Source organism: Camellia sinensis, chromosome 8 (assembly GCF_055761805.1).
Source record: "Camellia sinensis isolate YWXY chromosome 8, ASM5576180v1, whole genome shotgun sequence".
Classification (NCBI taxonomy): domain Eukaryota; kingdom Viridiplantae; phylum Streptophyta; class Magnoliopsida; order Ericales; family Theaceae; genus Camellia; species Camellia sinensis.
Window position 1 is genome coordinate 117,314,779 of NC_138968.1, and position 24,954 is coordinate 117,339,732.

Consider the following 24,954-nt stretch of genomic DNA (forward strand, 5'->3'; position numbering starts at 1 on the left):
GCATTTTATGACAACTATATTCGGATGTGCTTTGTTGCCTGATAAGACAATAGAGACATATACGTGGGCGTTGGAAATGTTAATGGAGGCCATGGATGGTAAAAGACCCATCTCCGTTGTAACAGATGGTGATAGGGCAATGCGTCAGGCAATCAAAAGAGTTTTTCCAAACTGCAGACATCGTTTATGTTCTTGGCATCTGGAGAAAAATGCCTCAACAAATGTCCACATACCAGAATTTACAACTGATTTTGCACAGTTGATGTTAAAGAAATGTAAAATTGATGAGTTTGACAATGCCTGGGCTGCTACGGTGAAACAATACAAGTTGGAGAACAATAACTAGGTGTTGGATATTCATCTCAAGCATGATAATTGGGCTGAGGCATATCTCCATGGTCACATGTTTGCTGGAATGAGGAGCACTCAACGTGTCGAGGGTATGAATGCATATTTCAATATATTCCTAGACCAAAAGGTTAGGTTGTACGAATTTGTAGCGCAATATGATAGGGCTCTTGCTAGAATGCGTGTTAATGAGGCAGGAACAGAATCTAAAACAGAGAATAGTTTCCCAGTTTTGACTACGCCATTGAAAAGTTTGGAGAAACATGCAGCTAAACTCTTTACTCGGAAGATTTTCTCATTGTTTCGACATGAAATCAGGAAAGAGGGTAAATTGTTTGTGATGGAAAAAGCTCAGCTGGAGGATCATCGCACCTATCGTTTTGGTGAGTACAAGGCACCAACATGCACGTGGACGGTTGAGTATTTTCCAGCTAACATCACAATGAAATGTTGTTGCTGGAAGTTTGAGTCGTTCGACATCCCTTGCTGCCACATGATTGCTGTTATGAAATCTGAACAATTAATGTGTATTCCACCGAGTTGTGTCTTGTAGAGATGAACAAGACGTGGTAGGTCAAAGTGTCAACAACCAAGTCTTACCCAAATTTGTAGCACCCTAACACAGACAACTCGGTTTGGTATACTCAGCTCCTATTTTAGTGAAATGTCATATTATGCCTCACACGCGGACAAAGATTTTGAAAAGGCAAGGGAAATAGTTTTCCAGCTGACATCGCAGATAAAAACATTGGGCAATGAAAAAAGAAGGTAACGCCGAGGCTGAGGACAGAAATATTGCACCCAAACTATATGACGTTGGTGACCCTAATGTAGTGAAGACCAAAAGGAACCCCGGAGGGACATCTTCCATGGGTAAACCTCCAAAACCAAGGCGGTGTGGGTATTGTAGGTATGGTACTTTCATTGTATGCCCTTTTTATATCCCGTTACATGCACATGATTATTAAAATCATTTATGCATTATTTGCAACTGTAGAAGCATTAGACACACGAAGCGGACATGTAAAAAATTGGCTTCAAGTATCCAGAGAGAGGGTAGCAACTTAGACAGTGAACCATTCATGAACACAGAGTTGGATCCCCACCCAGATGATATCGATGAACTGCCAAATTATCCAAATGATACAGTGTAGTTGACTTTCATGATGAGGCTTATAGTGATCAATACATTGTTTTTACAAGGAGACATTAGTGCCTAGTAGTTACGTTTTTTTAATGTCTTAGTTGTTTTAATCTTAGGCATTCTTAATAAATTTCGTAGTTTGGAGATTAATTTGAAAAATAAAGGTGAATAAATTTCAAATTTTTTTGATTGCTGATAAAATAGGGACTTGCTCATGGCATTACCTCACAAACAATCACTGTTAATAATACTGAACTGTCTCTCTCTTTTTCTTTTGTAGATTTTTTTAATTGTCCGTTTGCTTGGTAAGAAATGGTGGACATAAGTGATGCTAGTAGAAATTGCCTCGTTTCTTGGTATTTCAAATACAAGAAATATCATAACAAGAAATGGTGGACATAAGTGGCCTTGGTATTTCAAATATCATAACAATACTACAATAAATGTTGGACGTATGGGGCTCCCTTCATATTTCAGTTTTAATTTTTTGAAATTGCCTCGTTTTCATTTTTGATTTTTTGAAATTGCCTCGTTTTCTTATCAAAATTGACATCTTTCTACCTTGTTTTACATGTAAACATGTAAATTTCTTAGTTTGGGGAATCATTTAAAAAATAAAGGTGAATAAATCCCAAATCTGTTTGCTTGGCTGCTGTCCTTAAGTTGGATGAGTTGTCCTTACGTTGGATGAGTTTACAATCACTACTAATATTACAACGTGTCTCTCTCTCTTTTTCAGCCCTATTATTTAATTTTCTTTTTAATGAATAACAAAGAATGCATAAATATGGCTATGCCACCCCAAACGTGTGGGGCTCTCTTCATATTTCAGTTTTGATTTTTTGAATTGTCTCATTTTCTTAACAAAATTTACATCTATCCACCTTGTTTTAGATGTTAACATATGGTTGAATCTTACGTAGGTAATTGAACTTGGCGCGAATAACAAACAACAACAATGTCGGGTAAAGGAAATGTGGTAGCTCCTCCCAATGACCTTGGTAATTTTCCTAAACGGGCTGTTACTGTAGAGTGCAGTGCAGGAGTTAATTAATTCTGAAATTTCGACAATTGTGGGCCACCTACATATCCAAAACCTGATCGAACGGGTAGGAAAGGCTTATGTCAACTTGGTACGACAATTCTTTGGTAGCATACCAAATAATCCACATGCAACATAGTTCATGGAACGTATGGCAAAATAGAAGAGCAAAGTCAAAAGCAGCACGAAAGACAAGATTCAACCATGCGGAAACTATTGTGTTGAAGCTTCATAAAATTCGACTAGTGAAGAGGAATCTGATGGGTTCAACCATGATGAAAGCCAACAAATGGACACAACCATGGATGCATGACCAAACTTCTTGTCAACCCTGTTCTTTTATAAACATTGTCATTTTTTTTTTCCTTTCTTCACTTGTAAAACAAATTGTAAACAATGACAACCTTCTTATGAATTTTTTGAGTGATTGTAATTGTAACAACTAAGAGTACTGCTTCATAATTACATATCAGATGTTGTTTCATCACACCAATCTTTAGCACTAGTAGATATTCCATAGAAATTGGTAACAAAAATCCAAAACTAATATACTTATTCAAGCATCCACAAAAAATTGCCGAACCAAGTTAGTTACATTCGTCCAAGTTTCGTCAACCATTAAATATGCTCATAACTGTTAAAAAAAGCTTAGTGGCAAAAACGATGTTTGTTATCAATCTTTCTTTTTCCTTTTGGCCTTCCGGAGCCTAAAATGCCTGTTGAAAAGAAAATTACATTGAATACGTAATGAGCTGAGCATATGAAGGGCATAAGTTGTCCATGGTTTGGGGACGTACCTCTCTTTGTATGTGTCGAACCGATCCGTAACATCAATATACCTACTGTTCGACAAATCTTTCACTAGGTCGACTAGCAGCCTAAACCTTTGCACCTTATCAAACTAAGGAAATAGAACAGATAATATACCATCAACAATACCATCATATGACAATATAATTGTAATAGTGTAATTATGTTGTTAAATATGAAATACCTTGTGTACGCCGGTCGACATGACAACACCTTGCATATACTTTATGACGAACATACCACAGTCATAACTTCATGAAAAGATGCATGCGAAGGTCAACCTTGTGTGTAATGTTAGTAGGAGAGCCAAAATTGGAGAGAAGGAATAATTTTTATAGTATACCTCTCGGTCTTATGTTGGAGACAAGGGTCTTTCAATCTCTCTAATTCAAATTCCTTGACATTTGCAACATACTGGTCTCCAAAATAGTGTTGATATAACAAATGCATTGTTTGAACCTATGCATGAGCGTAGTAAGATAGATTGTGATGATTATTTTACCAAAGAAAAAAAAAGAAATTTAAATGGCCTACCAGTTTCCTTGCCATTAATTCTCAACTTTCGTCGTTTGTGTGACTAGGACGCGAGTCAAATAGATAGGCCATACGATGTGCCATATCTATCTTGACACAAAACCAATGTTCTCCATTGTCATTCATCGGAATATATATCTAAGCAACAATAATAACAAAACTTAGTGCAATGTTGCCCAACCAATTTAGAAAATAAAAATTTAATAAATAATAATAATACCATAAAACACATATTTAAAAATTAATAATAGCAGTACAATGGAGAGGATATTTAGAATAGTCGTGAAAAATGTAAGAGTGCTTGACCCATTACTTCTTCACAGGCATGAAGCTTCCCAGTGTATCGAGACTCCCTAAAATATTCATCGCGTAGCTTTGCATGGTCCGTCCCATTCAAAATATGTTGCTACATTCAATAATGTACAAGTATGTTTTAGTAAGTGTACATCAACACCCAAACATAAACATGACACACTATACTACTTACCGATACATATGTGGGAAAGTACCATGTACTATGACACTTATCCGGAAAAAGCCTTCTTTGTGCATTTGTCAATTTCGCTACAACTAAATTGATAATCTACAATACATGCAACAAATAATAATTTCAGACCTATATCATTGAAAATGACATCACATAGCAATATTGATGTATGAAATGAACACTTACGGAACCACGAATCCAGGTTTTTGGTTGTAATGAGCACAAATCTATGTGGGTGGCAAGTTCAATCGGCGTGTAAAACAGCTCCATCACCACAATATCCTCACTAAATCATGTAAAAATTGAAGGGTTAAACTTACTGTTAATTGATAGAGGAACATACAAACTCAATAAAATTACCTGTTATCCAAATCCTTATCAAAACAATATTCCTTCAGAATGTGTTCCTCAGCAGATAAAGACACGGCCTTACGATTCGTGCAGTGGATGACTTGTGAATATAACCCAATACATAAATACCAAATTGTCAAACTTTGTACAGTGCATTAGAGGGGATTGGAGATCAAAAACAATAACAGAATGAGTAATAACCTCAATAGCATCAAAATTGGCACCAAGTAGTTTTCCAAGTAAGTTCAAACTCTACCACAATTACAACCAACAATAAAAAACCAAAAATCGTGAAATAGAGTATCACAAATGAATAACATTGTATAATACATATATAATCTACATGAATTACTTGATCAAACTTATCCTCCTTTGTATCAAGAGACAAATCTACTGCATTTAAGTCAAGCATTGTTTGGGTTGGTTTTTTTGGAATGGCTTTTCTCTTGTTACTAGCGATGGCTGTATAAGGTAACCACACATATTGACTTTCCACCCCCTCATCTGAACATTAAGTGCACCGACCGCCATATGGACCAGTTGATGAACTAGATTCATCAACAAGTTGGAGTTTTGGGATTTTTTTCCTTTGCTTATTGTTCAATCCCACTTTCATTATGTTTTGCTTATTATTCCTCCCTTGTAGTTGATGTGTAATGGGAGCACCATTTGTATCAGAAGAACCATCAATAGAATAAAAAATTGGTGAATTTGTTACTTGTTTTTGAACCTGGATGGTTTGATCATGAAGATGGCAATCCAATTTGAAGATTGATGGTGCGAGCAGAATTCTATTTTCATCTGTGTTTTTTGATGCTACCATACAATCAGGTTGTGGCAGTAGCACAGGGGTGACATGTTCCACTATAGGTACAACTGTAGATTCTACCAAAACATCATGTTTTGGGGGGAGCACATTGGTCACATGTTCACCTATAGGTACAACCGTAGATTCTACAACTCTAGGTGCAACTATGTCAGCTAATTTATTACATTGGTCGTGATCCACTTCTCGTTACTTTGGCATTTGTGGTGGCTCCAATTTTTGCATGACCTTGGGAATTAAAGAATTAGCCATTCTACTTTTAACAATGACAACTAGTTCTTCCAAAATACTTTTAATGTCACAAACAATCATCTCAATTTTTGAAATCTTACTATCATCAATATTTTTCATTCCCTCGCTTTGTACTGATGGTGGCATTTGCTCTTCAACAACAAAATTAACAGCAACCTATTTACAGACATGCTATAGAGAATTTAGTTTTCCATTTCAACATGAATAAGAACAAACAAAACCAAACCTAAAAGAATGGAAACAAAGGATGACCTTCTCATTCTGGTAACCTCCTAAATTTTTGAATAGTTTCAATGTCTCCTTTATTTCTGCATCGCCCTAATCAGCCAAGCAAGGGACCGAGCGAGCACGAGCAACATGACAACCACTTGGAGCAACACGATCAAAGTAAAACAACTGCATCACAAAAATGTATGAATTTAACACATACTATGTAATGAAATAGGCATTAAAATCAAGTATTTATAACAAAACAATTATTAATTGGTTGCAAGTATACCATTATAAGAAATAAGCATCCATTGGGTTGCGATTGACTTTTTGAACTGTACTTGCAAACCAAGAACAAGGAATTGAAGAGTGAACTTTGACCAATTATAATCCTTCATGCCATCTACATTCTGAACGAGGTGAATGAAGGATTACTTAACTACATCCTTTGTGGTTGGGCATAAGAATGAACCGAATATGTATAGGGCAAATATCCTCTTAAATTCCTCTCCAGCTCCATCAATTTTGGTTAAATACTCTCACAAAGCATTCGATTTTTTTTTTTTTGGTGAATATCAAAGCATTCAATTTGATAGCACCTTGGACAACTCCAAGTTCTTCAAATAGTTTGGGAAATTCTTTTGAAGATTTTTTCAATTCTATGGTTTTTCCTTTGTGAACGTCTAGTTCTGTAATGAGGAGTTGTTGCCCATGAACATTAAAGGAACAAGTTTTGGGATCAAATTTCTGAACCAACCATTCGCAGAGGTCATGATCAAGCTTTGTACATCTGAGATTCAATAGGCCCCCTAACCCACTATTACTAATTGCATCATGTTGTTCCAAGCTCAATCTTTTTATTATTTTAACAATTGATCTCAAGGAAATGAGTGTTTGGAAATGCCACTGAAAAAGAATATAGTGGGTGTTAGAATAATTTATGTGAGTATAGTATGTGAATCAATTTATGTGAGTATATGCAAATGCAAATATGTTATTACAATGTGTGAAATAGTTCATATTAAAACAATAAATTTTTGCTCTCCCTATATTTCACCTTTCTTGGTTTTGTGGGAAGGGGACCTTTCAGCTTGGCTTGCTTATCAACACTACACCTTCCCATCTCTTTGTAATCATTCTTCTCCTCCTTCCGTTGGGTTATCCATTGATGTCCTATGTCCTTTGTCATCTACATTGCCTCAAAAGTTAACATAAGCGATGCTAGTAGAAAAAAACAGATACAAATAACATTAAAAATGATAACAATATGTGGTAAGCAATGTGCAAACCATGTCGGTGACTTTTATTGTGTTTCCTGCTTGCTTTTGTTTTCATCGTCGCTACAGGTTCAACCAAATGAATAAGAAGGACTAATATTTAAACCCAACATAAGAAATGCAATTAAAATAAGAAATTGAATAGTGTGAAGAAATAATACTTGTAGCAGAAGAATGCCGGTGTAAATCGTTTGTGTATGAAAGGTTTGTTACTTCCTTCGCTCATTGTGTATTGTTATATGTTATCTACACAAGCAAATAGTGAAATAATCGTATGAGAGAAAATTAAATCAAGTTAGTCAGTGCGAGAAAGGTACACACACTAAAAGAAAAATAATAAAGAGAAACTGTACAATTACACATTGTGTATAAAAATAAAAATAAAAATAAAAAATAAAAAATAAAAAAATTAAATGAGGCAAACAAATAAACACACAAAATCCAAAGAATGCAACAAGAAAACCATAGATTTTTGGAGCCTTCATTTTTTGCAGGGATATGGAATTGGGGGGAATTTGGCAATCTACTAAAGTTTTGGGTGATTTTCTTGGCTAATTTGAAATTGGAAGTTAATATGCCATCAGTGTCTAAATTGTTATAATGTCGGGATCTACTCTCATTGTGCCTTTGAAATAAGGATTTTTTGGGGAACTCTTTGTTGGTCTGCTTGCTAAATACAACTATACACAGCCAGTTCTGAATTCTGTCCATAATAAATCCTCATAGTGTCATCATCTGAAGTTTCACTTATAAATCACAAAATACTTAACAATCAATATTTTTGTGGATGCTATCACTAACTATTTCTATTATGTACTGCATGAAAAAACATTGCTAGTAATATTGCTAGTAATAAAGAAGTGAAGCATTTTTAATCATCTAGTCTGTATGTCATTTGATTTGTTCTATGAGGAACAAGGAACAACTAGTTGTTGTGACTCATTCTAATCCAGGCAGTTACTCAACAAGCAACAATTTTCCATACATAATTAAAAGTTATATTTCTCCATCAATAATTAAGAATCACAAAGTTCTTGTGACTCATTATTACTTGAATTTGATAATTTTTTTTAAAAAGAGTACGGATTGGAGTACGGATTGATTTAATCAAAGTTTTACTCAAATTTAAATGAAAAGAAGAAAAAAAAAAGTTAAACAAGGATTGAAGATCTGGATTATATTTCTCATTCTAATATACAAACAGGATATATGTATGAATCGAAAGATTGTTGCACCAGGATTGCTAGGTGATTTCACACAGGTGTTTTTTTTTTTTTTTTCTCCTCTTGTTGCGGTTGGCCTCTTGGCAACCATTGTTCTGGTTTTGAAACTCATCAAATATATAACTCATGTTTATTAGGTTTCATATTAGGTACATCATATTAGGTTTTAAACACATGAACAACACATATATACATATTAGGATATATGCACAACTGAAAAATTGAATGAACACATCAAAATCCAAACACACCAAAACAAGTTTAAAGCAGGGCACTAAAATAGACTTACACAATTTGAACAATCAAAGAAAACATACCATACGTCTCTACAACATGAAGGTGTTGGCTAGTAATGGTGGTGGCAGCAGCAACTGTGTGGTTTCCAGCAAAAAGAGTGACCGGATGTAAGAGAATAGGAGGTTGAGAAAGAATAGGAGGCTGAGAAAGAGAGAATGAGAGACAGGAAACGTGAGGGACAAGGGTTATATCCAAAACTCCAAGGGCTCCGTTTGGGTGGGAGCTTTTGGGTTCCCAAATAGGCACTGGTTGAGTTTTTAGGAAGTTTTAAAATTTTTTTGTTTGGAAACAAAATATATGATTATTGTAATGGAGGTGGATTGCCTCTAGCCCACAATATGGACTGAACCGTGTTGTTTGGGCCTTCTTTCAATACAAAACCCTTTATTTTGTCATGCCCTTTGTGTTAATTTTTCAGAAAAAAAAAATTAGATTGATCCGATAATGAATCCAAAATCAAATAATTTATGTGTAAAAATTAATATTATTAAAATAACATAGGTTAAGTTAATTTTTGAGTGATACTTTGATGGGGAAAAGGATATTCCTCTTTTACCTGTAATAAAATAATTAAATCTTCATATTAAATTATGTTAGCCTATTTTCAAATAATAATTATAATTTATTATGACATTAATTACATAAATAATTTTTTCACAGATTAGGGCATGATTTGTATTTTTTAAAATGCTTAATTACACATTCACAGTTTCTTACTTTGTTCTCGATACTATTCAGCTTGTTTGGTTCTGGTTTTTGGAAAACATTTTTCAGAAAATTTTACTTTTAAATTTTTCGTATTTTAATGTTTTCAATGACATTTTTTTAATATTTTAAGCATTTTTTTTTTAAAATTTTAGACACACCTAACATAAATACACTTAAAAAGTATAACATAAGTAAGGTGCATCTAAAATAGTAAAAAAATTACTTAAAATTTTAAAAATATTCACAATAAACAAAAAAACACGAAAAGCAAAGAACTGAATTTTCAAAAAGCTGAATTTAAAAAACTGAAACCAAACACACTGATTAGATTCTTTTCACTTTGGTCCAAATTGTAACAAATGTTATACTTATGTGACGGAAAATGCCCCATGGGTCAAGTTCACCTAAATTTGTACCATATCCTTTGCTATAGACCACCTCAACATGCAACCCTCCATTATAGAACCCTTCCATTTACCGCCTACCATGAACCATCTATTTTGAAGTGCGAAAACAAAGGTCTCCAAGTGATCAAGGTAGGAAAGTTAATTTTAAAAATTCCAAAGGTTCCCTCAAAAGTTAGCAATTGGACCAAAGTAAGAAAAGACATATAATGTAGTCATTAGGGTGGGTACAGTGAGAAACAATATATATCTACAAATGAAAATACAATTTATTATTTTTAAAAAGGAGTGACGGTAAAAAGGTAGTGACCGTCTATGAGATAATACGCAAGGGCTAATACTGGTACGTGCTAGAGTCATAAATGTGTCAAATTGATTCATAGGTGATGTCATCATTTTGACATGAAGATAACATGACACTAGTAGCGGTAACAATGCTATTATAGTGGTCTAAGTTGATGATGACGGTTGTGTTTCAGTGGACCAAAGGACGTGATTCATCAAACCTTTTATGATTTTTGGGTGGGAAGTCTAAATTCTCCATAATTTGGCTCGATGTTGTGCCAATTGCTGAGATCAACCCAAATCTTCATAATTTTTTTTGTGACAAATACAGAAATAGTACCTGGAAATGACAGGAGATGCCTCTTTTGGTTGGATATTTGGACTAGAAATCAAAGGCTTACAGATGTGTTCCCTAGATTGTTCTTGCTGTCTTAAGATAAAATGGAGTCTCTTACAATGATTATGGACGTAAGGGGTGATTAAAGTGGCTGGGGTCTTGGGTTCAGGACAAGTTTACTAGCTTGAACCCAAAATAATAGGAATTAACAAGGCTTATTACTATTTTGAATGATCCAACACATCTTAGACGGACAGTTTCCCAATGACAAATAGGACTTGTGACAACTGACGGAATGTAATCTGGACCCGTAGGTTGGGAGTTAGAGCCGAATATGCCTTAAACTTAGTCGAAAAAGGGTATCTCGAGGGCGAAAATTCAAAACAGCCCCCGAACCACCGTGTGTCTCACACGGACAATTTCCCAATGACAAATAGGACTTGTGACAACTGACGGAATGTAATCCGGAGTCGTAGGTTTGGAGTTAGAGTGGAATACGCATTAAACTTACTCGAAAAAGGGCATTTCGGGGTCAAAAATTCAAAACAGCCTCCAAACGACCGTGTGACTCTCACAAATAGCTTCCCCATGACAAATAGGACTTGTGACAACTGACGGAATATAATTTAGACCCGTAGGTTGGGAGTTAGAGCCGAATATGCCCTAAACATAGTCGAAAAATGGCGTTTCAGGGGTGAAAATTCAAAACAGCCCCTAAATCATTGTGTGGCTCACACGGAGAGTTTCCCCATGAAAAATATTACTTGTGAAAACTGGACCCGTAGGTGATCCGAGTCCGGACCCGTAGGTTGGGAGTTAGAGCCGAATACGCCTTAAACTTAGTCGAAAAAGAGTGTTTCGGGGATGAAAATTCAAAACAGCCCCTGAACCACCGTGTGACTCTCACAGACAGCTTCCCTATGACAAATAAGACTTGTGACAACTGACGGAACGTAATTCGGACCCGTAGGTGGAGAGTTAGAGCCGAATATGCCTTAAACTTACTCGAGAAAGAGCTTTCCGAGGGCGAAAATTCATAACAGCCCCTGAACGACTGTGTGACTCACACAGATAGCTTTCCCATGACAAATAGGACTTGTGGCAATTGGCGGAGTGTAATCAGGACCCGTAGGTCGGGAGTTAGAGCCGAATACGCCTTAAACTTACTCGAAAAAGGGCGTTTCGAGGGCAAAAATTTAAATAACCCCCAAACCACCATGTGACTCACGCAGATAGTTCCCTTATGACAAATAGGACTTGTGACAACTGACGGAATGTAATCCGGACCCGTAGGTTGGGAGTTAGATCGAATACGCCCTAAACTTACTCGAAAAAGGGCATTTCGGGGGCAATTCAAAACAGCCTCTGAACGACTGTGTGACTCTGACGGATAGCTTCCCCATGAAAAATAGGACTTGCAAGAACTGATAGAATGTAATTCGGACCCGTAGGTTGGGAGTTAGAGCCGAATACACCCTAAACTTAGTCAAAAAAGGGCGTTTCGGGGCCTAAAATTCAAAACAGCCCGCGAACCACCACTTGGTTCACATGGACAGTTTCCCAATGACAAATAGGACTTGTGACAATTGACAGAATGTAATCCGGAGCTGTAGGTTGGGAGTTAGAGCAGAATACGCATGAAACTTACTCAAAAAAGGGCGTTTCGGGGGAAAAAATTCAAAACGGCTCCCGAACCACCGTGTGGCTCACACGGACAATTTTTCCATGGCAAATAGGACTTGTGACAACTAACGGAACGTAATTCGGACCCGTAGGTTGGGAGTTAGAGCCGAATACGCCCAAAACTTAGTCGAAAAAGGGCGTTTCGGGAGCGAACATTTCAAACAGCCCTCGAACCATCATGTGGCTTACACGGACAGTTCCCCCATGACAAATAGGACTTGTGACAACTGACAGAATGTAATCCGGACCCATAGATTGGGAGTTAGAGCCGAATATGCCGTAGACTTAGTCGAAAAAGGGCGTTTCATGGGCGAAAATTCAAAGGAGCCCCCGATCCACCATGTGACTCTCATGGATAGCTTCTCTATAACGAATAAGACTAGTGACAACTAACAGAACGTAATTCGGACACGTAGGTAGAGAGTTAGAGCGGAATACCCCTTAAACTTACTCGAAAAAGAGCTTTTTGGGGGTGAAAATTCAAAACAGCCTCCGAATGACCATGTGACTCTCACGGATAGCTTCCCCATGACAAATAGGACTTGTGACAACTGACGGAATGTAATTCGGACCTGTAGGTAGAGACTTAGAGCCGAATACGTCTTAAACTTAGTCGGAAAAGGGCGTTTCGAGGGGAAAAATTCAAAACAGCCTCGGAACCACCATGTGGCTCACACGGACAGTTTCCCAATCACAAATAGGACTTGTGACAATTGGCGGGATGTAATCTAGACCCGCAGGTTGGGAGTTAAAGCCGAATACGTCCTAAACTTAGTTGAAAAAGGGCATCTTGGGGGCGAAAATTCAAAACAGCCCTCGAACCACAGTGTGGCTCACACGGGCAGTTTCACCATGACTAATAGGACTTGTGAAAACTGACGGAACATAATTCGGACTTGTAGGTTGGGAGTTAGAGCTGAATAGGCCCTAAACTTACTCGAAAAAGAGCTTTCCGAGGGCAAAAATTCATAACAGCCCCCTAATACGCAACACTTAGTTTAAAAAACAACTTTATGAAAATAACATCTACATATTCTAATAATTGCCTTTATATATTTATAGGACAAAGAAAATATATATTAGATTGTTTGTGCAGTTGGTTGGAATAAATATTGCATGATACATATATATATATATATACTTTCATTTATTTCCAAGAAGACATTTCTTGATTGTTCTACCTTAAATGCATGTTAGAACATGTTCCATATGGCTGACTGAATTGATATTTTGTAACCAATTCTAATGTTTGGTTTTTTGTTTTTCTTTGTAGATGGCTTCGTTGCGTGGACTTGTAGATAATCCATATTGGTGCATGGAGAAGAATGTTCACTTTTGTGTAGAACTACTATAATATTTTTGGTGTCCTCAGCTTTTGTGTAGTTCATTATTACTGATACAGAAACTTTTGGCAATCAGCAGATAATGATTGTCGTGGTACATAGATCACCTTCTGTCGTGGTACATGTATACCATTTGTTGGCGTACATATATGACCTTCTGTCATGGTCTATAGAAAACTTTTGTCGTGGTACATATATCACCTTTTGCGTGATACAGATTACGATGGTAATTTGTACCATGCCAAATAGTAATTTCTCTTGGTAGTAAATGTATTTTTTGTATATGGAGGGCTTTGGTTTTTGTATGATATATTTTTTATGGAATTATTATTTTAGTTTGGACAATAGTTGATTTGTATGGATTTTGACATTTAAAGTTATTTATTTTTTGTATATGGACGCAGATTGTGGAATGATTGATAGTATGTATCATTTTGTTTATATACGTATCACAGGTTGCATGGAATATAGACAGGTTGTGGAGAAATTATAATTTTGCAATAAAACATAATATCATGTTTTTGGCGACTAGACAATTAGTAGCTAAAAAAAAAATGGGAAAAGACATTTGGCAACTAAAAGTTTCGTAGCACAAAAAAAAAAAAAAAAAAAAAAAAAAAAAAAAGACATTTGGTGACTAAAAGTTTAGTAGCCAAAAGAAAATCAAACATTTGGCGACTAAAATATTTTGTAGTTAAAAACAAAAAGTTAAAGAATAAAAACACTTTTGCCGACTAAAATTTTAGTAGCAAAAAATGTGGGACTTTAGGCGACCAAATATTTAGTAGCCAAATGCAGAACTCTTTGCCGAATAAAAATGTAGTAGCCAAAAATGTGGGACTTTAGGTGACCAAATATTTAGTAGCCAAAAGAAGAACTCTTTGCCGACTAAAATTTTAGTAGTTACAAATGTGGAACTTTAGGCGACTAAAAGTTTGGTCACAGAAAATGGTCTAATTTAATTTAATGTCCAACCTTTTGGCGACTAAAATCGCTAATTACCTTTACCGATAATTCTTTGATGACTACTTTTGCGACCAAATAATTTAGTCGCTAAAATCCTTCGGCGACTCAAAATTTAGTCGCCAAAAGTAAAAATTCTTGAAGTGTTATGATTCATTAGTAAAAGTTATGACATTTTTTTAATCTTATTATGATTATGGAGAAAAAAGTTGTAGTTGTGATTCATTAGTAAAAGTTATGATTTGTACGACCAAAAGTTACGATTTGTCATGGTGATTCATAATAAAAAATGTTACGATTCAAATGTTATGATAATTAATTACAAATAACTATATTTGTTATGTGTTGTCATTATATTGTTATGATTTATAGTGTCTTTGTTATGACACTTAGGTGAATATTATGACATTGTTATGATTCATTGTAGTAATGTTATGATATTTGAAAAAAAGTTATGATTCTTTCTGTAACATGTAACATGACCGGTTTAGCAGGTCACTTTTTATGATGTGGCACGATATGGACCACACAATAAGTGCATATCATATGCCCTTTTATAAGGTGCACATTGTAGACTTTCCCAAATGACTTGATAAATAATAGAGAATGTGGTGGAATGTGATGAGTACGTGTTATGTGAATGAATCCTTATCATATGGTGGATGTGTAATTGAGCTAATATATAACGGAAACAACGAACGATGTGTTGGCTTTGCCTACAAATCATAGTGGGGAATGACTTGAGAAATTGATGGATTGGGATGTTGTGGTCCGTTTCCCGCCGTATTTGAGCCAGCAAAGCGTGGCGCTTAATAAAGGTTCCTCCTTCCTTCTGGAGTAGCGCCCGATAAAGCATGTGGGCTGATGAGACGTCTAAAGGTTCCGGGTTCCTTTCGGCTTGTGACCGGCAAAGCGTGAGCTTTTGTGTTCCTTCCAGCTTGTGACTGGTAAAGCGTGAGGTTCCGCATTCCTTCTGGCTCGTGACCGGCAAAGCGTGGTAGTGCGATGATGTAGCATGGTAATGGAGTCGGTTTATATTTGGTAATATTTCCGAGTAATAAAATTTGGGGCGTGACATTCACAATTAAAAACTTTATAAAATTTTTATATGATGTTTCCATTTGAATCTAGTATATTGGGAAATATTTTCAAAATGAAAGAATGGATATTTAATTTTATAAAATTCATGGACTTATTGGTGTTTGATAAATTGATGTTATAGAATTTTTATGATCCAATTTCGATTGTGTATTTATTTTGAGTGTTAGACCATGACTTGAGATAAAATTTGTTGGATGTAGCTTGATATATATGTCGGCCATGTTTGGTTTATAGGTGAAAATTTAATTCAAGAGTCATGATTTAGAATTAATTTAATTTGAGTTTGTATAACCAATGTTTAACTGTTTGGTCATTTTTAATTGTGTGAGTGGTAGGGACCATCTTGAATCCATTTAAAATATTTTATACTATAGTCTCAATTAGAGATTTATTTTAGATTGTTAAATTTCATTCATTTTGGACCTAATGGATTAAATTATATCTCATCTATAATTGTTTGCTATTGTTATCATAAGAGAGCTACAAATATTTATGGTGTCTACTATCAAACGAAATATATATTTTATGGTGAAAAAAACTACATAATTTTGTTAATTATATTATAAAATATCAAGGTGTTGTTAAAATGATTTTAATTAATATATAGATGAATATATATATACATATATAAATGGAGAGGAGAAGCCACGTGGGCTGCCTCCCCTCATTTCCCTTCTCTTTATGTTCTCTTTCATTTCTTTCTTTTGAGCAGACTATTTCAATCTGTGTGTGTGTTTGTGTGTGTGTGTCTCTCTCTCTCTCTCTCTTAAACTTTCACCATTGTTGCTCAAGCTTCGAGCTTAGAGTGGGAGTCCTTAGAGTGAGATTTTGCACTATCTTTGTAAATGGAAGTTGGAGAGCTCGTCGCACTCTTCGCAATGGTAGTCTCGGATTATTGGTCCGGCAAGCTTTGCATTTTTGAATTTGTTCTTCTTCATATTTTGAGGTAGGAATTTCTTTGATTCATTTCAATATATCACTATAGATGGATAGTTGGTATTTTGTTATTGCATAAGAAACATGATTTGTAGAGATATTTTGAAAGGCATGTGGATTTTGAATTAGGGTTTTTGGATTTTAAGAGTTTATGTAATGATTCATTGTTGATTATGAAATTTTTGAGATAATGAAACATGTTTATGTAAAAGCCATAATTTTTAATTGAATATTCAAGAAGCTAGAGAAGAATTGATAATTATATAATTATTGAGACTTTTAAGAAATTGGAACATCATTGTGGTGATTTAATTAAAAAGTTTAATTTTAATTGTTGGTTTAAAAATTTGAGAATGAGGTAAATTGATTATACTTATCAAGTCATATCAATTATTGTGAAATTGAAATGGAAAGGAAATGGATGGGTTGTCATCTAATGGAACTATACGGAACATGTTGGGAATGTCAGTTAATGAAATCAGAATTTTCAAATAATAGAATGTAAATAGACGAAGAAAGGATAATGATTTTACAATTAATTGTTGTGAACTTGTAATAGGAAATTTGAGAAGGAAGGGAAAAACGTAATGGTCTTGACATTTACTTTATGCCGAAACTATTAAACTGGAAGTAGTGAAATCAAACATGGAATTGTTATGAGCATTATATTGTTCCTATATGAGATTTGAGTTCTTTTGTCTAGAGGTTTTGTACTTGGTCATCGGTGGAGGATGGTATTGTTTGTTATAGAATTGATGTGAAATAGGTTGACATGAAACCTTATGCGTTATCGGTTGAACAATCTAATTGCATAATAGATGAGAGTGAGTAGAATAAATTTGAGATACTTGTGTTCTGAAATGTGATTGTGTTATATGGAGGTAACACGATACTTCTGGTTAGCAACCGAGGTGGATGTTCTATATAAAGGTAATGCATTCCTTCCGGTTAGTGCCTGGTAAAGCAAGTTGTGCTATATAGAGGTAATGTGTTTCTTCTAGCTAGCAACCAGTAAAGCAGTTAGACGTGGGTCTTGGCGAAACCACGATGGTAATGTGGGGTTGGGCAAGACCACAAGTTGTTTATTTTATTACAAGATTTTATTGCTAATGTGTATATATTTGTATAGATTATTGTTGACGAAAATATGTGTTGAGAATATAGTTGAAATTGTGTTATGAGGTGGATATTTAATTCGGTAATAATGTGAGTGTTGCTTGATGTAAATGAGTAGCACAAAAGTACAAAGGACTAATTGTGGATTGATTTTTAAAATAAACAACGTGATGAAATCATTTGGATTATAAAAGATGAGTCGTAAAGTTGCCAAAATGGTTAATGTGTGTATAATAGTCGAGATGTTATTTAGGTTTGAAAATCTTTTGCATTGAAAATGATAAGTTATGAAGGTCTGAAAATGGATTTTCTTGAAATGATAAAGAAGGATTCTTTTGAGAAAAAGCATACGTATGTATGTATATTTTGGATATGAAAAACAACACTATTTATATATATTTATTCAGTTGGAGCATTCATGATCATATATATCTATAATATACTATTGTTTAGAATCATTGTGATCTTTACTGGACATTAATGCTCATCCCACATTCTTAACCATTTTTTTTAGGTGAGGAGTTTGGAATGTTGTTCAAGATTGTAGAGTCTCCTTATCTGTTGGCCATGAGGTCTGTTAGTTATAGGCGGAATGCCATCTTATTGTAATAAGGGTTGATCCCTTTTTATTTATTTGTTTTGTTTTATTTCCTCAATGTAAGCCTAAGGGCACATTTTGTGAATTAATGTATCTGAGCATTTCATTCAATGAAGGTACAATTGTGTTTGTTAATTATTCTTGCTTTCGTATTATTAATAAAGAAATTGACTTTAAATAATGCATTTGGTAATGGAATCAAGTAATAAAATTAGGAGCGTTACCACTTGGTATCAAAGCTTACTGGGTTTGATATTCTTGAGCTCGTAGGAAGTGGTTTTTACCACAAGGGGTTTTACTTCGCTTGGCAAGGGCGCTGTATATAGATGCATTATGTGGTAGTATATTATGTGTTGCATCTTATGTGAGCATGGGGTTAAGTTTTATAGATAGTGCTTATTGCTGATTAACCTGCTTTGAGGTCTCATTGGAAACACGCCTGATCAACATGGTTTTTGGTGTAAATTCTTTGAGAGTTTCAGGACAAGTAGCCATCCTTGTGAACTTGACTCAATTATATGATTAAGTGTTAAAACGTTTCATGTGCAATGTGATTAAGTGATTTTGTGCTAGGTATGTCTTGTAACTTAGCGGTAGGTGAGTGCCTCAAAGAAGGCTAAAATATCTTTCAATAAGTTTGGTTTTGTCTTTGATGGGATGTTTGCATGAGGGAGTAGAGGACATGTTGGGAATAGAACAACCGATAGAGGCACAATAGTTCCAGTAGCACCCACTCCTACAGCACTGGCTGTGGGTGAGGAAATTGCACACGAGATTGTAAGGGCAATGAGGGATGCCCTAGCTCATAATCAGGGGGACAACACTCGTACCCTCAAGCTTACAAAGGAGTTCTTTCGTTTTAATCCACTAGAGTTCACAGAAGGGCCTAATCCGTTGAAGACTGATGATTGGTTGGAACAAGTCACTAAAACTTTAGAGATGCTAAGTGTAGACACCCCATTTTTTACAGCCCTTAAGACTTGAGGGCCCAAGGTTGATCACTCGATGATGAAATACTGCGCTGTACATACGTTTAACTTTCTCAGCAAAGAGCCTTGGTTCTTGAATTTCAGAGCCTAAAACCTTGCACCACCTTTGGACCAAAACATGTTTTTTCCAAGCCTAACCACCTAGAGGCCTGCAGGCCAAGAGGTGGCTGGCTGGCCAGAAATTAGTGGACGATCGTCCCCTAGCTGAGTGGCCGGCCATGTTTCTCAGTTGGCAGATATTTTGCTGCCAGGTATTCCTCCATGTACATGCACTACACCAGCTGTCTCTATACAGCCGTGTTCGACAGAGGCACTGGTTTTTCTATATATAAATGACCACCCCTCTTGAAATTAAGTTAGAAAAAATTACCAAAGGCCAAAACTTGTAAAACACTCCCCCTCTCTATCTTGCAACCTACACACTCTCTCTCTGCACTTCCTAAACCAAATTTTTGGCTTTTCTTGCTGAGGTTCTTGACCTCAAATCTCAGCCCCTGATAGTGAATGCTTTGTGGTTTGTGAACAAAGAAGTTACTCCTCTTTAAGAGGTATAACTTGTACCATCCTTACACTACTCCTTCCTACTCTTTTATTGCTGATTTCATACTATTTTTACACAGTGTTTATGCGCTAAAACTTGTGACTGGAAGTCATTAAAGGTGGAGGGGTTAACCACCATCCTTTGAACCTTGTTGACCAAGCTTTTGTCCTTGTGTGTTCCCACCTTTTTTTTTCCAACTTTTTACCACTGTTTTTCAGAGTTTTTCACAGGCTAAAAATGTGGTTTTAAAGTCCCAAAAATGGATGGGTTAGCCGCCCCTTCTTTGGTTTGCTGACTAGCTTCATCTCTCCATTATTTTAGTTCACTTTTTCTTTCTCTTTTCATACTAATTCCAGCACTATTTTTTTTTGGGTTTTAGGTCTGTTTTAATGTGTATACTTCATTCATGCTTTGTATAGTATGCTTGTAGTGTTGTGGTCCTCATAGGTTTGGTGGTTTAGGCCTTAGACACCAACATATTTGAGTTGATTGCTCTTATTTTATGCTTTTCATACATATGTTTACACTTGCAAGAACCATCTCCGCACTATCCCTCCTTTTTTGGTTTTATTTGTTTGAGAGTTGTTTCAAACAAGTGTTGTTTAAGGCATACGAAAGTGACATTTCCATGCTTAATGGTTTAATCTCTTCGGAGGTTCATCACCAAGGCATTACATCTCTCTCATGCCAAGAACAACTTCTTGTTTGACACTTCCCTCCATTTAGTGGACTTAATTCTCATTTTTAGACTAGTTGATTAAAGAATGGAAAGGTAATCAAAAGAAGCTGACAAAATCTGACTAAAATGGTAACAAGAGTAATAAAATCAAGTCAGGTTCAACCAGACGTTAATTGAACCCATTGAGTCTTGAGTCATTTCATACTCATTAGCGATGATAATGGTTCAAGAATCAATGTCTACCACCTCCCTTGAGGTAACTCCATGATAGGGAGGAGGTTTTGTTGGTCTTTCATTTCCATTTATTGAGACTTTGTTCCATCAATTCATAGATCATCACGCAACAAGTTGCGTTAATTGATGGTTTGCGAATCGAGTTTACCTATTCCTTGATTTGTTTCATGATAGGGAGAGGCAGAAAGGACAAACATCCCCTGTAAATACTCTGTTTGTGCTCTGTTTCTTTTCTACTGCAGCAGGGCAGACCTCCAAAATAGTGGCTGGCCGGCCACCTAACCATACGGCCGACCTCTTTTTTTGGCCGGGTGGCCATTTCATTTTACACAGGCAGTGCCATTTTCATGGCATAACAGAGTAGAGGCCAGGAAAAAATAGTTTAAATTTCTGACTGCAGAACAAAACAGCTCTAGGAGCAAAATAGAGAAGTTTTCGGACGAAAATTCATGTTCATGCATGTGCACTTCTTCGCTATCTGTGGCTCGTGAAATTAGTGCTTTAATAATAGTGTGTTGTAATTAATTACGTAGATTCATTTGAACTTGTAATAATTAGTTAATTTAGCTTATTCATTCATTCGGATTTGTAATATAGTTAGTTTAATTGGAACATTTATTCGGACCCGTGTGTATGAGGGCAAATATGTAATAATGTGTGTATGTCTTCCAACCGCCATTTATTTCTCCCTTTTATTTACTCGCTTATAATGGTAGCATCATATTTTATATTTTCATGTCATTGCCATGACTTATATCCACTTTTGCATGCATAAAGGTTCGACTCATCACACTAATCGAATTTCAATTTCAACTTTCTTAATCGAATACATGCTTTTATCACATGCCTTGAATTAACTCACATGCCATACCAGTAGCTGAGACTATTAATTGCATGTTGCATTAGTCATGTTACGTTGTTTATGATCATGCATCTTTTCTAACTATTTTCTTTCTTTTGGCTCGCCTCGGATATTTGGGGTAAGCATTTTTTTTGCTTTAGCATATTGCATGTGTACGATTATTGTCATATCGAGCATAAATACCATGAGGCTAAGTGCTTAGTCGATAAACTCTTTGAATTTCGGTGGATGAATGCTTTTCTGCTTAAGTTGGGATGATTTGATTAATGTGCCTATGAGATCACTTTTTCTAGTGGTATATATTCAAACACATTTCAAAACAAACATGAAATCAAAATATTCCAAATTGGGCGAATTACTCTATACTTGTGTGCATCACATAGTAGGTTAGCATAATACTCAAAACAAGAGCGTATAATCAACATAAGATTCACATCATGATTAGTAGAGGCAAATCATTGATTAGGTGAGTGGGGTGCTCAATTCATGACCTTCCCTTCTCATACCTAAGTTCTCAAGCCGAGACACTTTGGTGATGATGGATAAGTGGCCATTGGCACGAGTCACGGGTTTCATAAATTTTCAAAAAATATTTAGATGGCGACTCTGAAATCTGGCAATGCAGTCGATTTTTGGCATTTTTTATTCAAAATCGATTTTTTAAAAGACTTGCCAGATTTGGACTCATTTGTGTTTATCTATTTCATATTGCACTTGTGAAATCAGATTCAGAACCATGGGAGTCCGAACTGTAGGGCTATCATATCCGAGGAGACTAAACCCCTCCAAGGAGCATGAAAAGCAAGCTACAGTTTTTGGCGACTCTGCTGGGGACTTAGAGAACTTGACTCAAAATTCATGATGTGAATTTTTATCTACACTTATATGTTCTTTGCATTGCATTTTTATTGTTGCTTTCAGTCACTGTGTTTTCCATCTGCTATTCCTGGACGGTTTGCTGGAGGATTGCCCAAAAGCTTGCCAAAAGGCTAACCAGTTGTGGGCTTTGCCATGTTGGAAACACAATCCTTGGATCTGGATTACCGCTATACCACTTGATCCTCCTTTCACTACTCGGTGTTAGGTGTGTGAGGTATATTAGGTGATCTTGCTGAGGTACCCTTTTGACCATTTGACCTAGCTGCATATATTAAAACCATAGTGACTGTTTCAACTTATGACAGGATGCTTACCTTTATACAGGATGTTATGAAATTACTTGCTTGAAGTAGTAAAACCCTAGTTATGACAAAACTAGGACATGATAACCCTACCCCCATAGGGGTGTTTTGGCTCTCTTTTACTTGGTATGTGCTTTTATAGTGAAACTGTACAAGAACACATCATATTAGTGATACAAAGTCGATATCAGTTTTTTTTTGGGGGGGGGGAGTTCAGTGAGAAATACAGTGTTTTAGCTGTGATTATATCTGTTGCAAATTAGGCCGATGTGTTGTTCGGTTTTTTATTGTTGTTTTCCTCTTTTTTTTTTTGCTAGGTAGTTTACAATCATAGCTTCAGACAGACCCAATATCCCCCAAGTTTTGTGGACTCGCTCTGACAGACTTTGCAAAACCTAAGACCTTGTTAGTGGTCAGCTTGTGTTAGTCTCACTTCCACCGGTTGTTCGATGAAGAAGGAGCAGGCAGTTGTCATCACCAGCACAGATCACTCAACAATCACATATCCGGTCTCACTTACTCAGTTCACCGACATCTAACTCGCCCAGACCTGTAATGGCTCAGAGTGCAAAAGAGGTGGCCGCTATGATGACAACTTTCAAGTGAACCATGGACACCTTGAATCAAAGGATAGCCACTCAGGATAAAACTATCGCTGACATGCGACGCCCATTTGGGGCCTCCGCATCTACTGTATATTTGGTCCTAGCTGCCCAACCGAATCTTGATTTACCTCCACCAATCGAAAACCCTCAGGTCCTAGATCCTCAAGAGATGTTTGCACAGGCTCCAGCTTACAGGCCTTTGGCACAGCCTCATGAAGGACTCCTTCCTTTTGACATCAATGATATTGATTCGGCTATGACCAAAATTGCAAGGTTAGAGAAAGCGCTAAAAAAATCCAAAGGCTTCAACTCAATTCCCGACATTGAAGGCGGTTAAACCGAGGCTTCGGTCAGATTGCCAAAAAAATTCAAGATGTCTCACATCGATAAATTTGATGGTAGTAGGGATCCTATTGTTCATGTTTGCCTATTTTCGGATGTCCTGAGGCTAATAGGCCTGAATCGAGCTCAGAAACTGTCTCTATTCCGTAGAACTTTATCGGATGTAGCAGCTATCTGGTACGCAAAACTAAAGGATTCTACTAAGCGAAATTGAGAGGAACTGTCTGAGGGGTTTGTCAACCAATACTCATACAATGCTCATATAGAAGTAACCATCAGTGAGCTAGAAATGACTACCCAGAACCCCAAGGAACCTTTGATCGACTTTGTTGCCAAATGGAGGGCAAAAGCTACTAGGATGACGAATAGGCCATCCAAAAGGGAACAAGTCCGATTAGTGGTTCAGAATCTTGAGTCAGATATGTTACAAAGAATGATAGTGCTGTCGCTGTCTACATTTCTACTCTTCATGAATTGGGGCTCCAAATTGAAAGTGCATTCAAGAAAAGTATCATCCAAAGAACCCGTGAACCTATGAAGAGGTCATTCACCAGGAGTACCAATGCTAGCAGTAGCACTATTGCTCGACCCACAAAAATTAGCACCATCACCGCAGCAACTAACATGGCCGATCCCTTTGCCGGTACAATTTCACAACCTGTCGGCCCAAACTGAAACAAAAGAACCTTTACCCCCCTCCACATGAGCCCAACCCATGCTCTTAAACTCCTGATGGAAAAAGGTCACCTTAAGCCCCTCGACCCTCGACCTCTTCCCGACCCACTCCCACATAGACACGATCCCACGCAGTATTGTAGCTTCCATCAACAGTATGGTCATGCCATTGATCGTTGCTATCTTATACGTCATGAGATCCAGGATCTCATCAACAATAAAATTATAGCTCTATCCTCAACTTTACCCACAAAACCAAATGTAACCACTAACTCGCTTCTAGCCCATAATCGAGTCCCCTCACCTAGAAACGTTAACCTAATCTATACACTACCACCCACCTTTAACCCCAGTGCATATATTACCCCATCTCATCTACCTAAAGCAGAGGTGGTTATTCCGGAATGCACAAACATGTTCATGATGGACATAACACCCAAAACCCAACTAGGGCCCTGGTGGTGCAAGTGGAGGAGAAGAAGAATGTACTAGAGAAAGGGTTGTCTAACACCCAAATTATAGAGAAAATGGCCACACTCGCAGAGGAATATGACCCAAGTCGATACATTAT

At 36.5% G+C, this 24,954-nt stretch overlaps 1 protein-coding gene across 1 annotated transcript; it reads left to right on the forward strand.

The window, feature by feature from the left end:
- Positions 1-415: 415 nt before the first annotated feature.
- On the forward strand, positions 416-901 carry LOC145798001 (protein FAR1-RELATED SEQUENCE 5-like). The gene has a single exon (XM_082885443.1). The coding sequence runs from the start codon at positions 416-418 to the stop codon at positions 899-901; it is 486 nt and encodes a 161-aa protein (XP_082741569.1).
- Positions 902-24,954: the final 24,053 nt, after the last annotated feature.

What these genes read in the sequence shown, in the direction of transcription:
- LOC145798001 (XM_082885443.1), top strand. Translation starts at nt 416, where the DNA reads ATGAGGAGCACTCAACGTGTCGAGGGTATGAATGCATATTTCAATATA.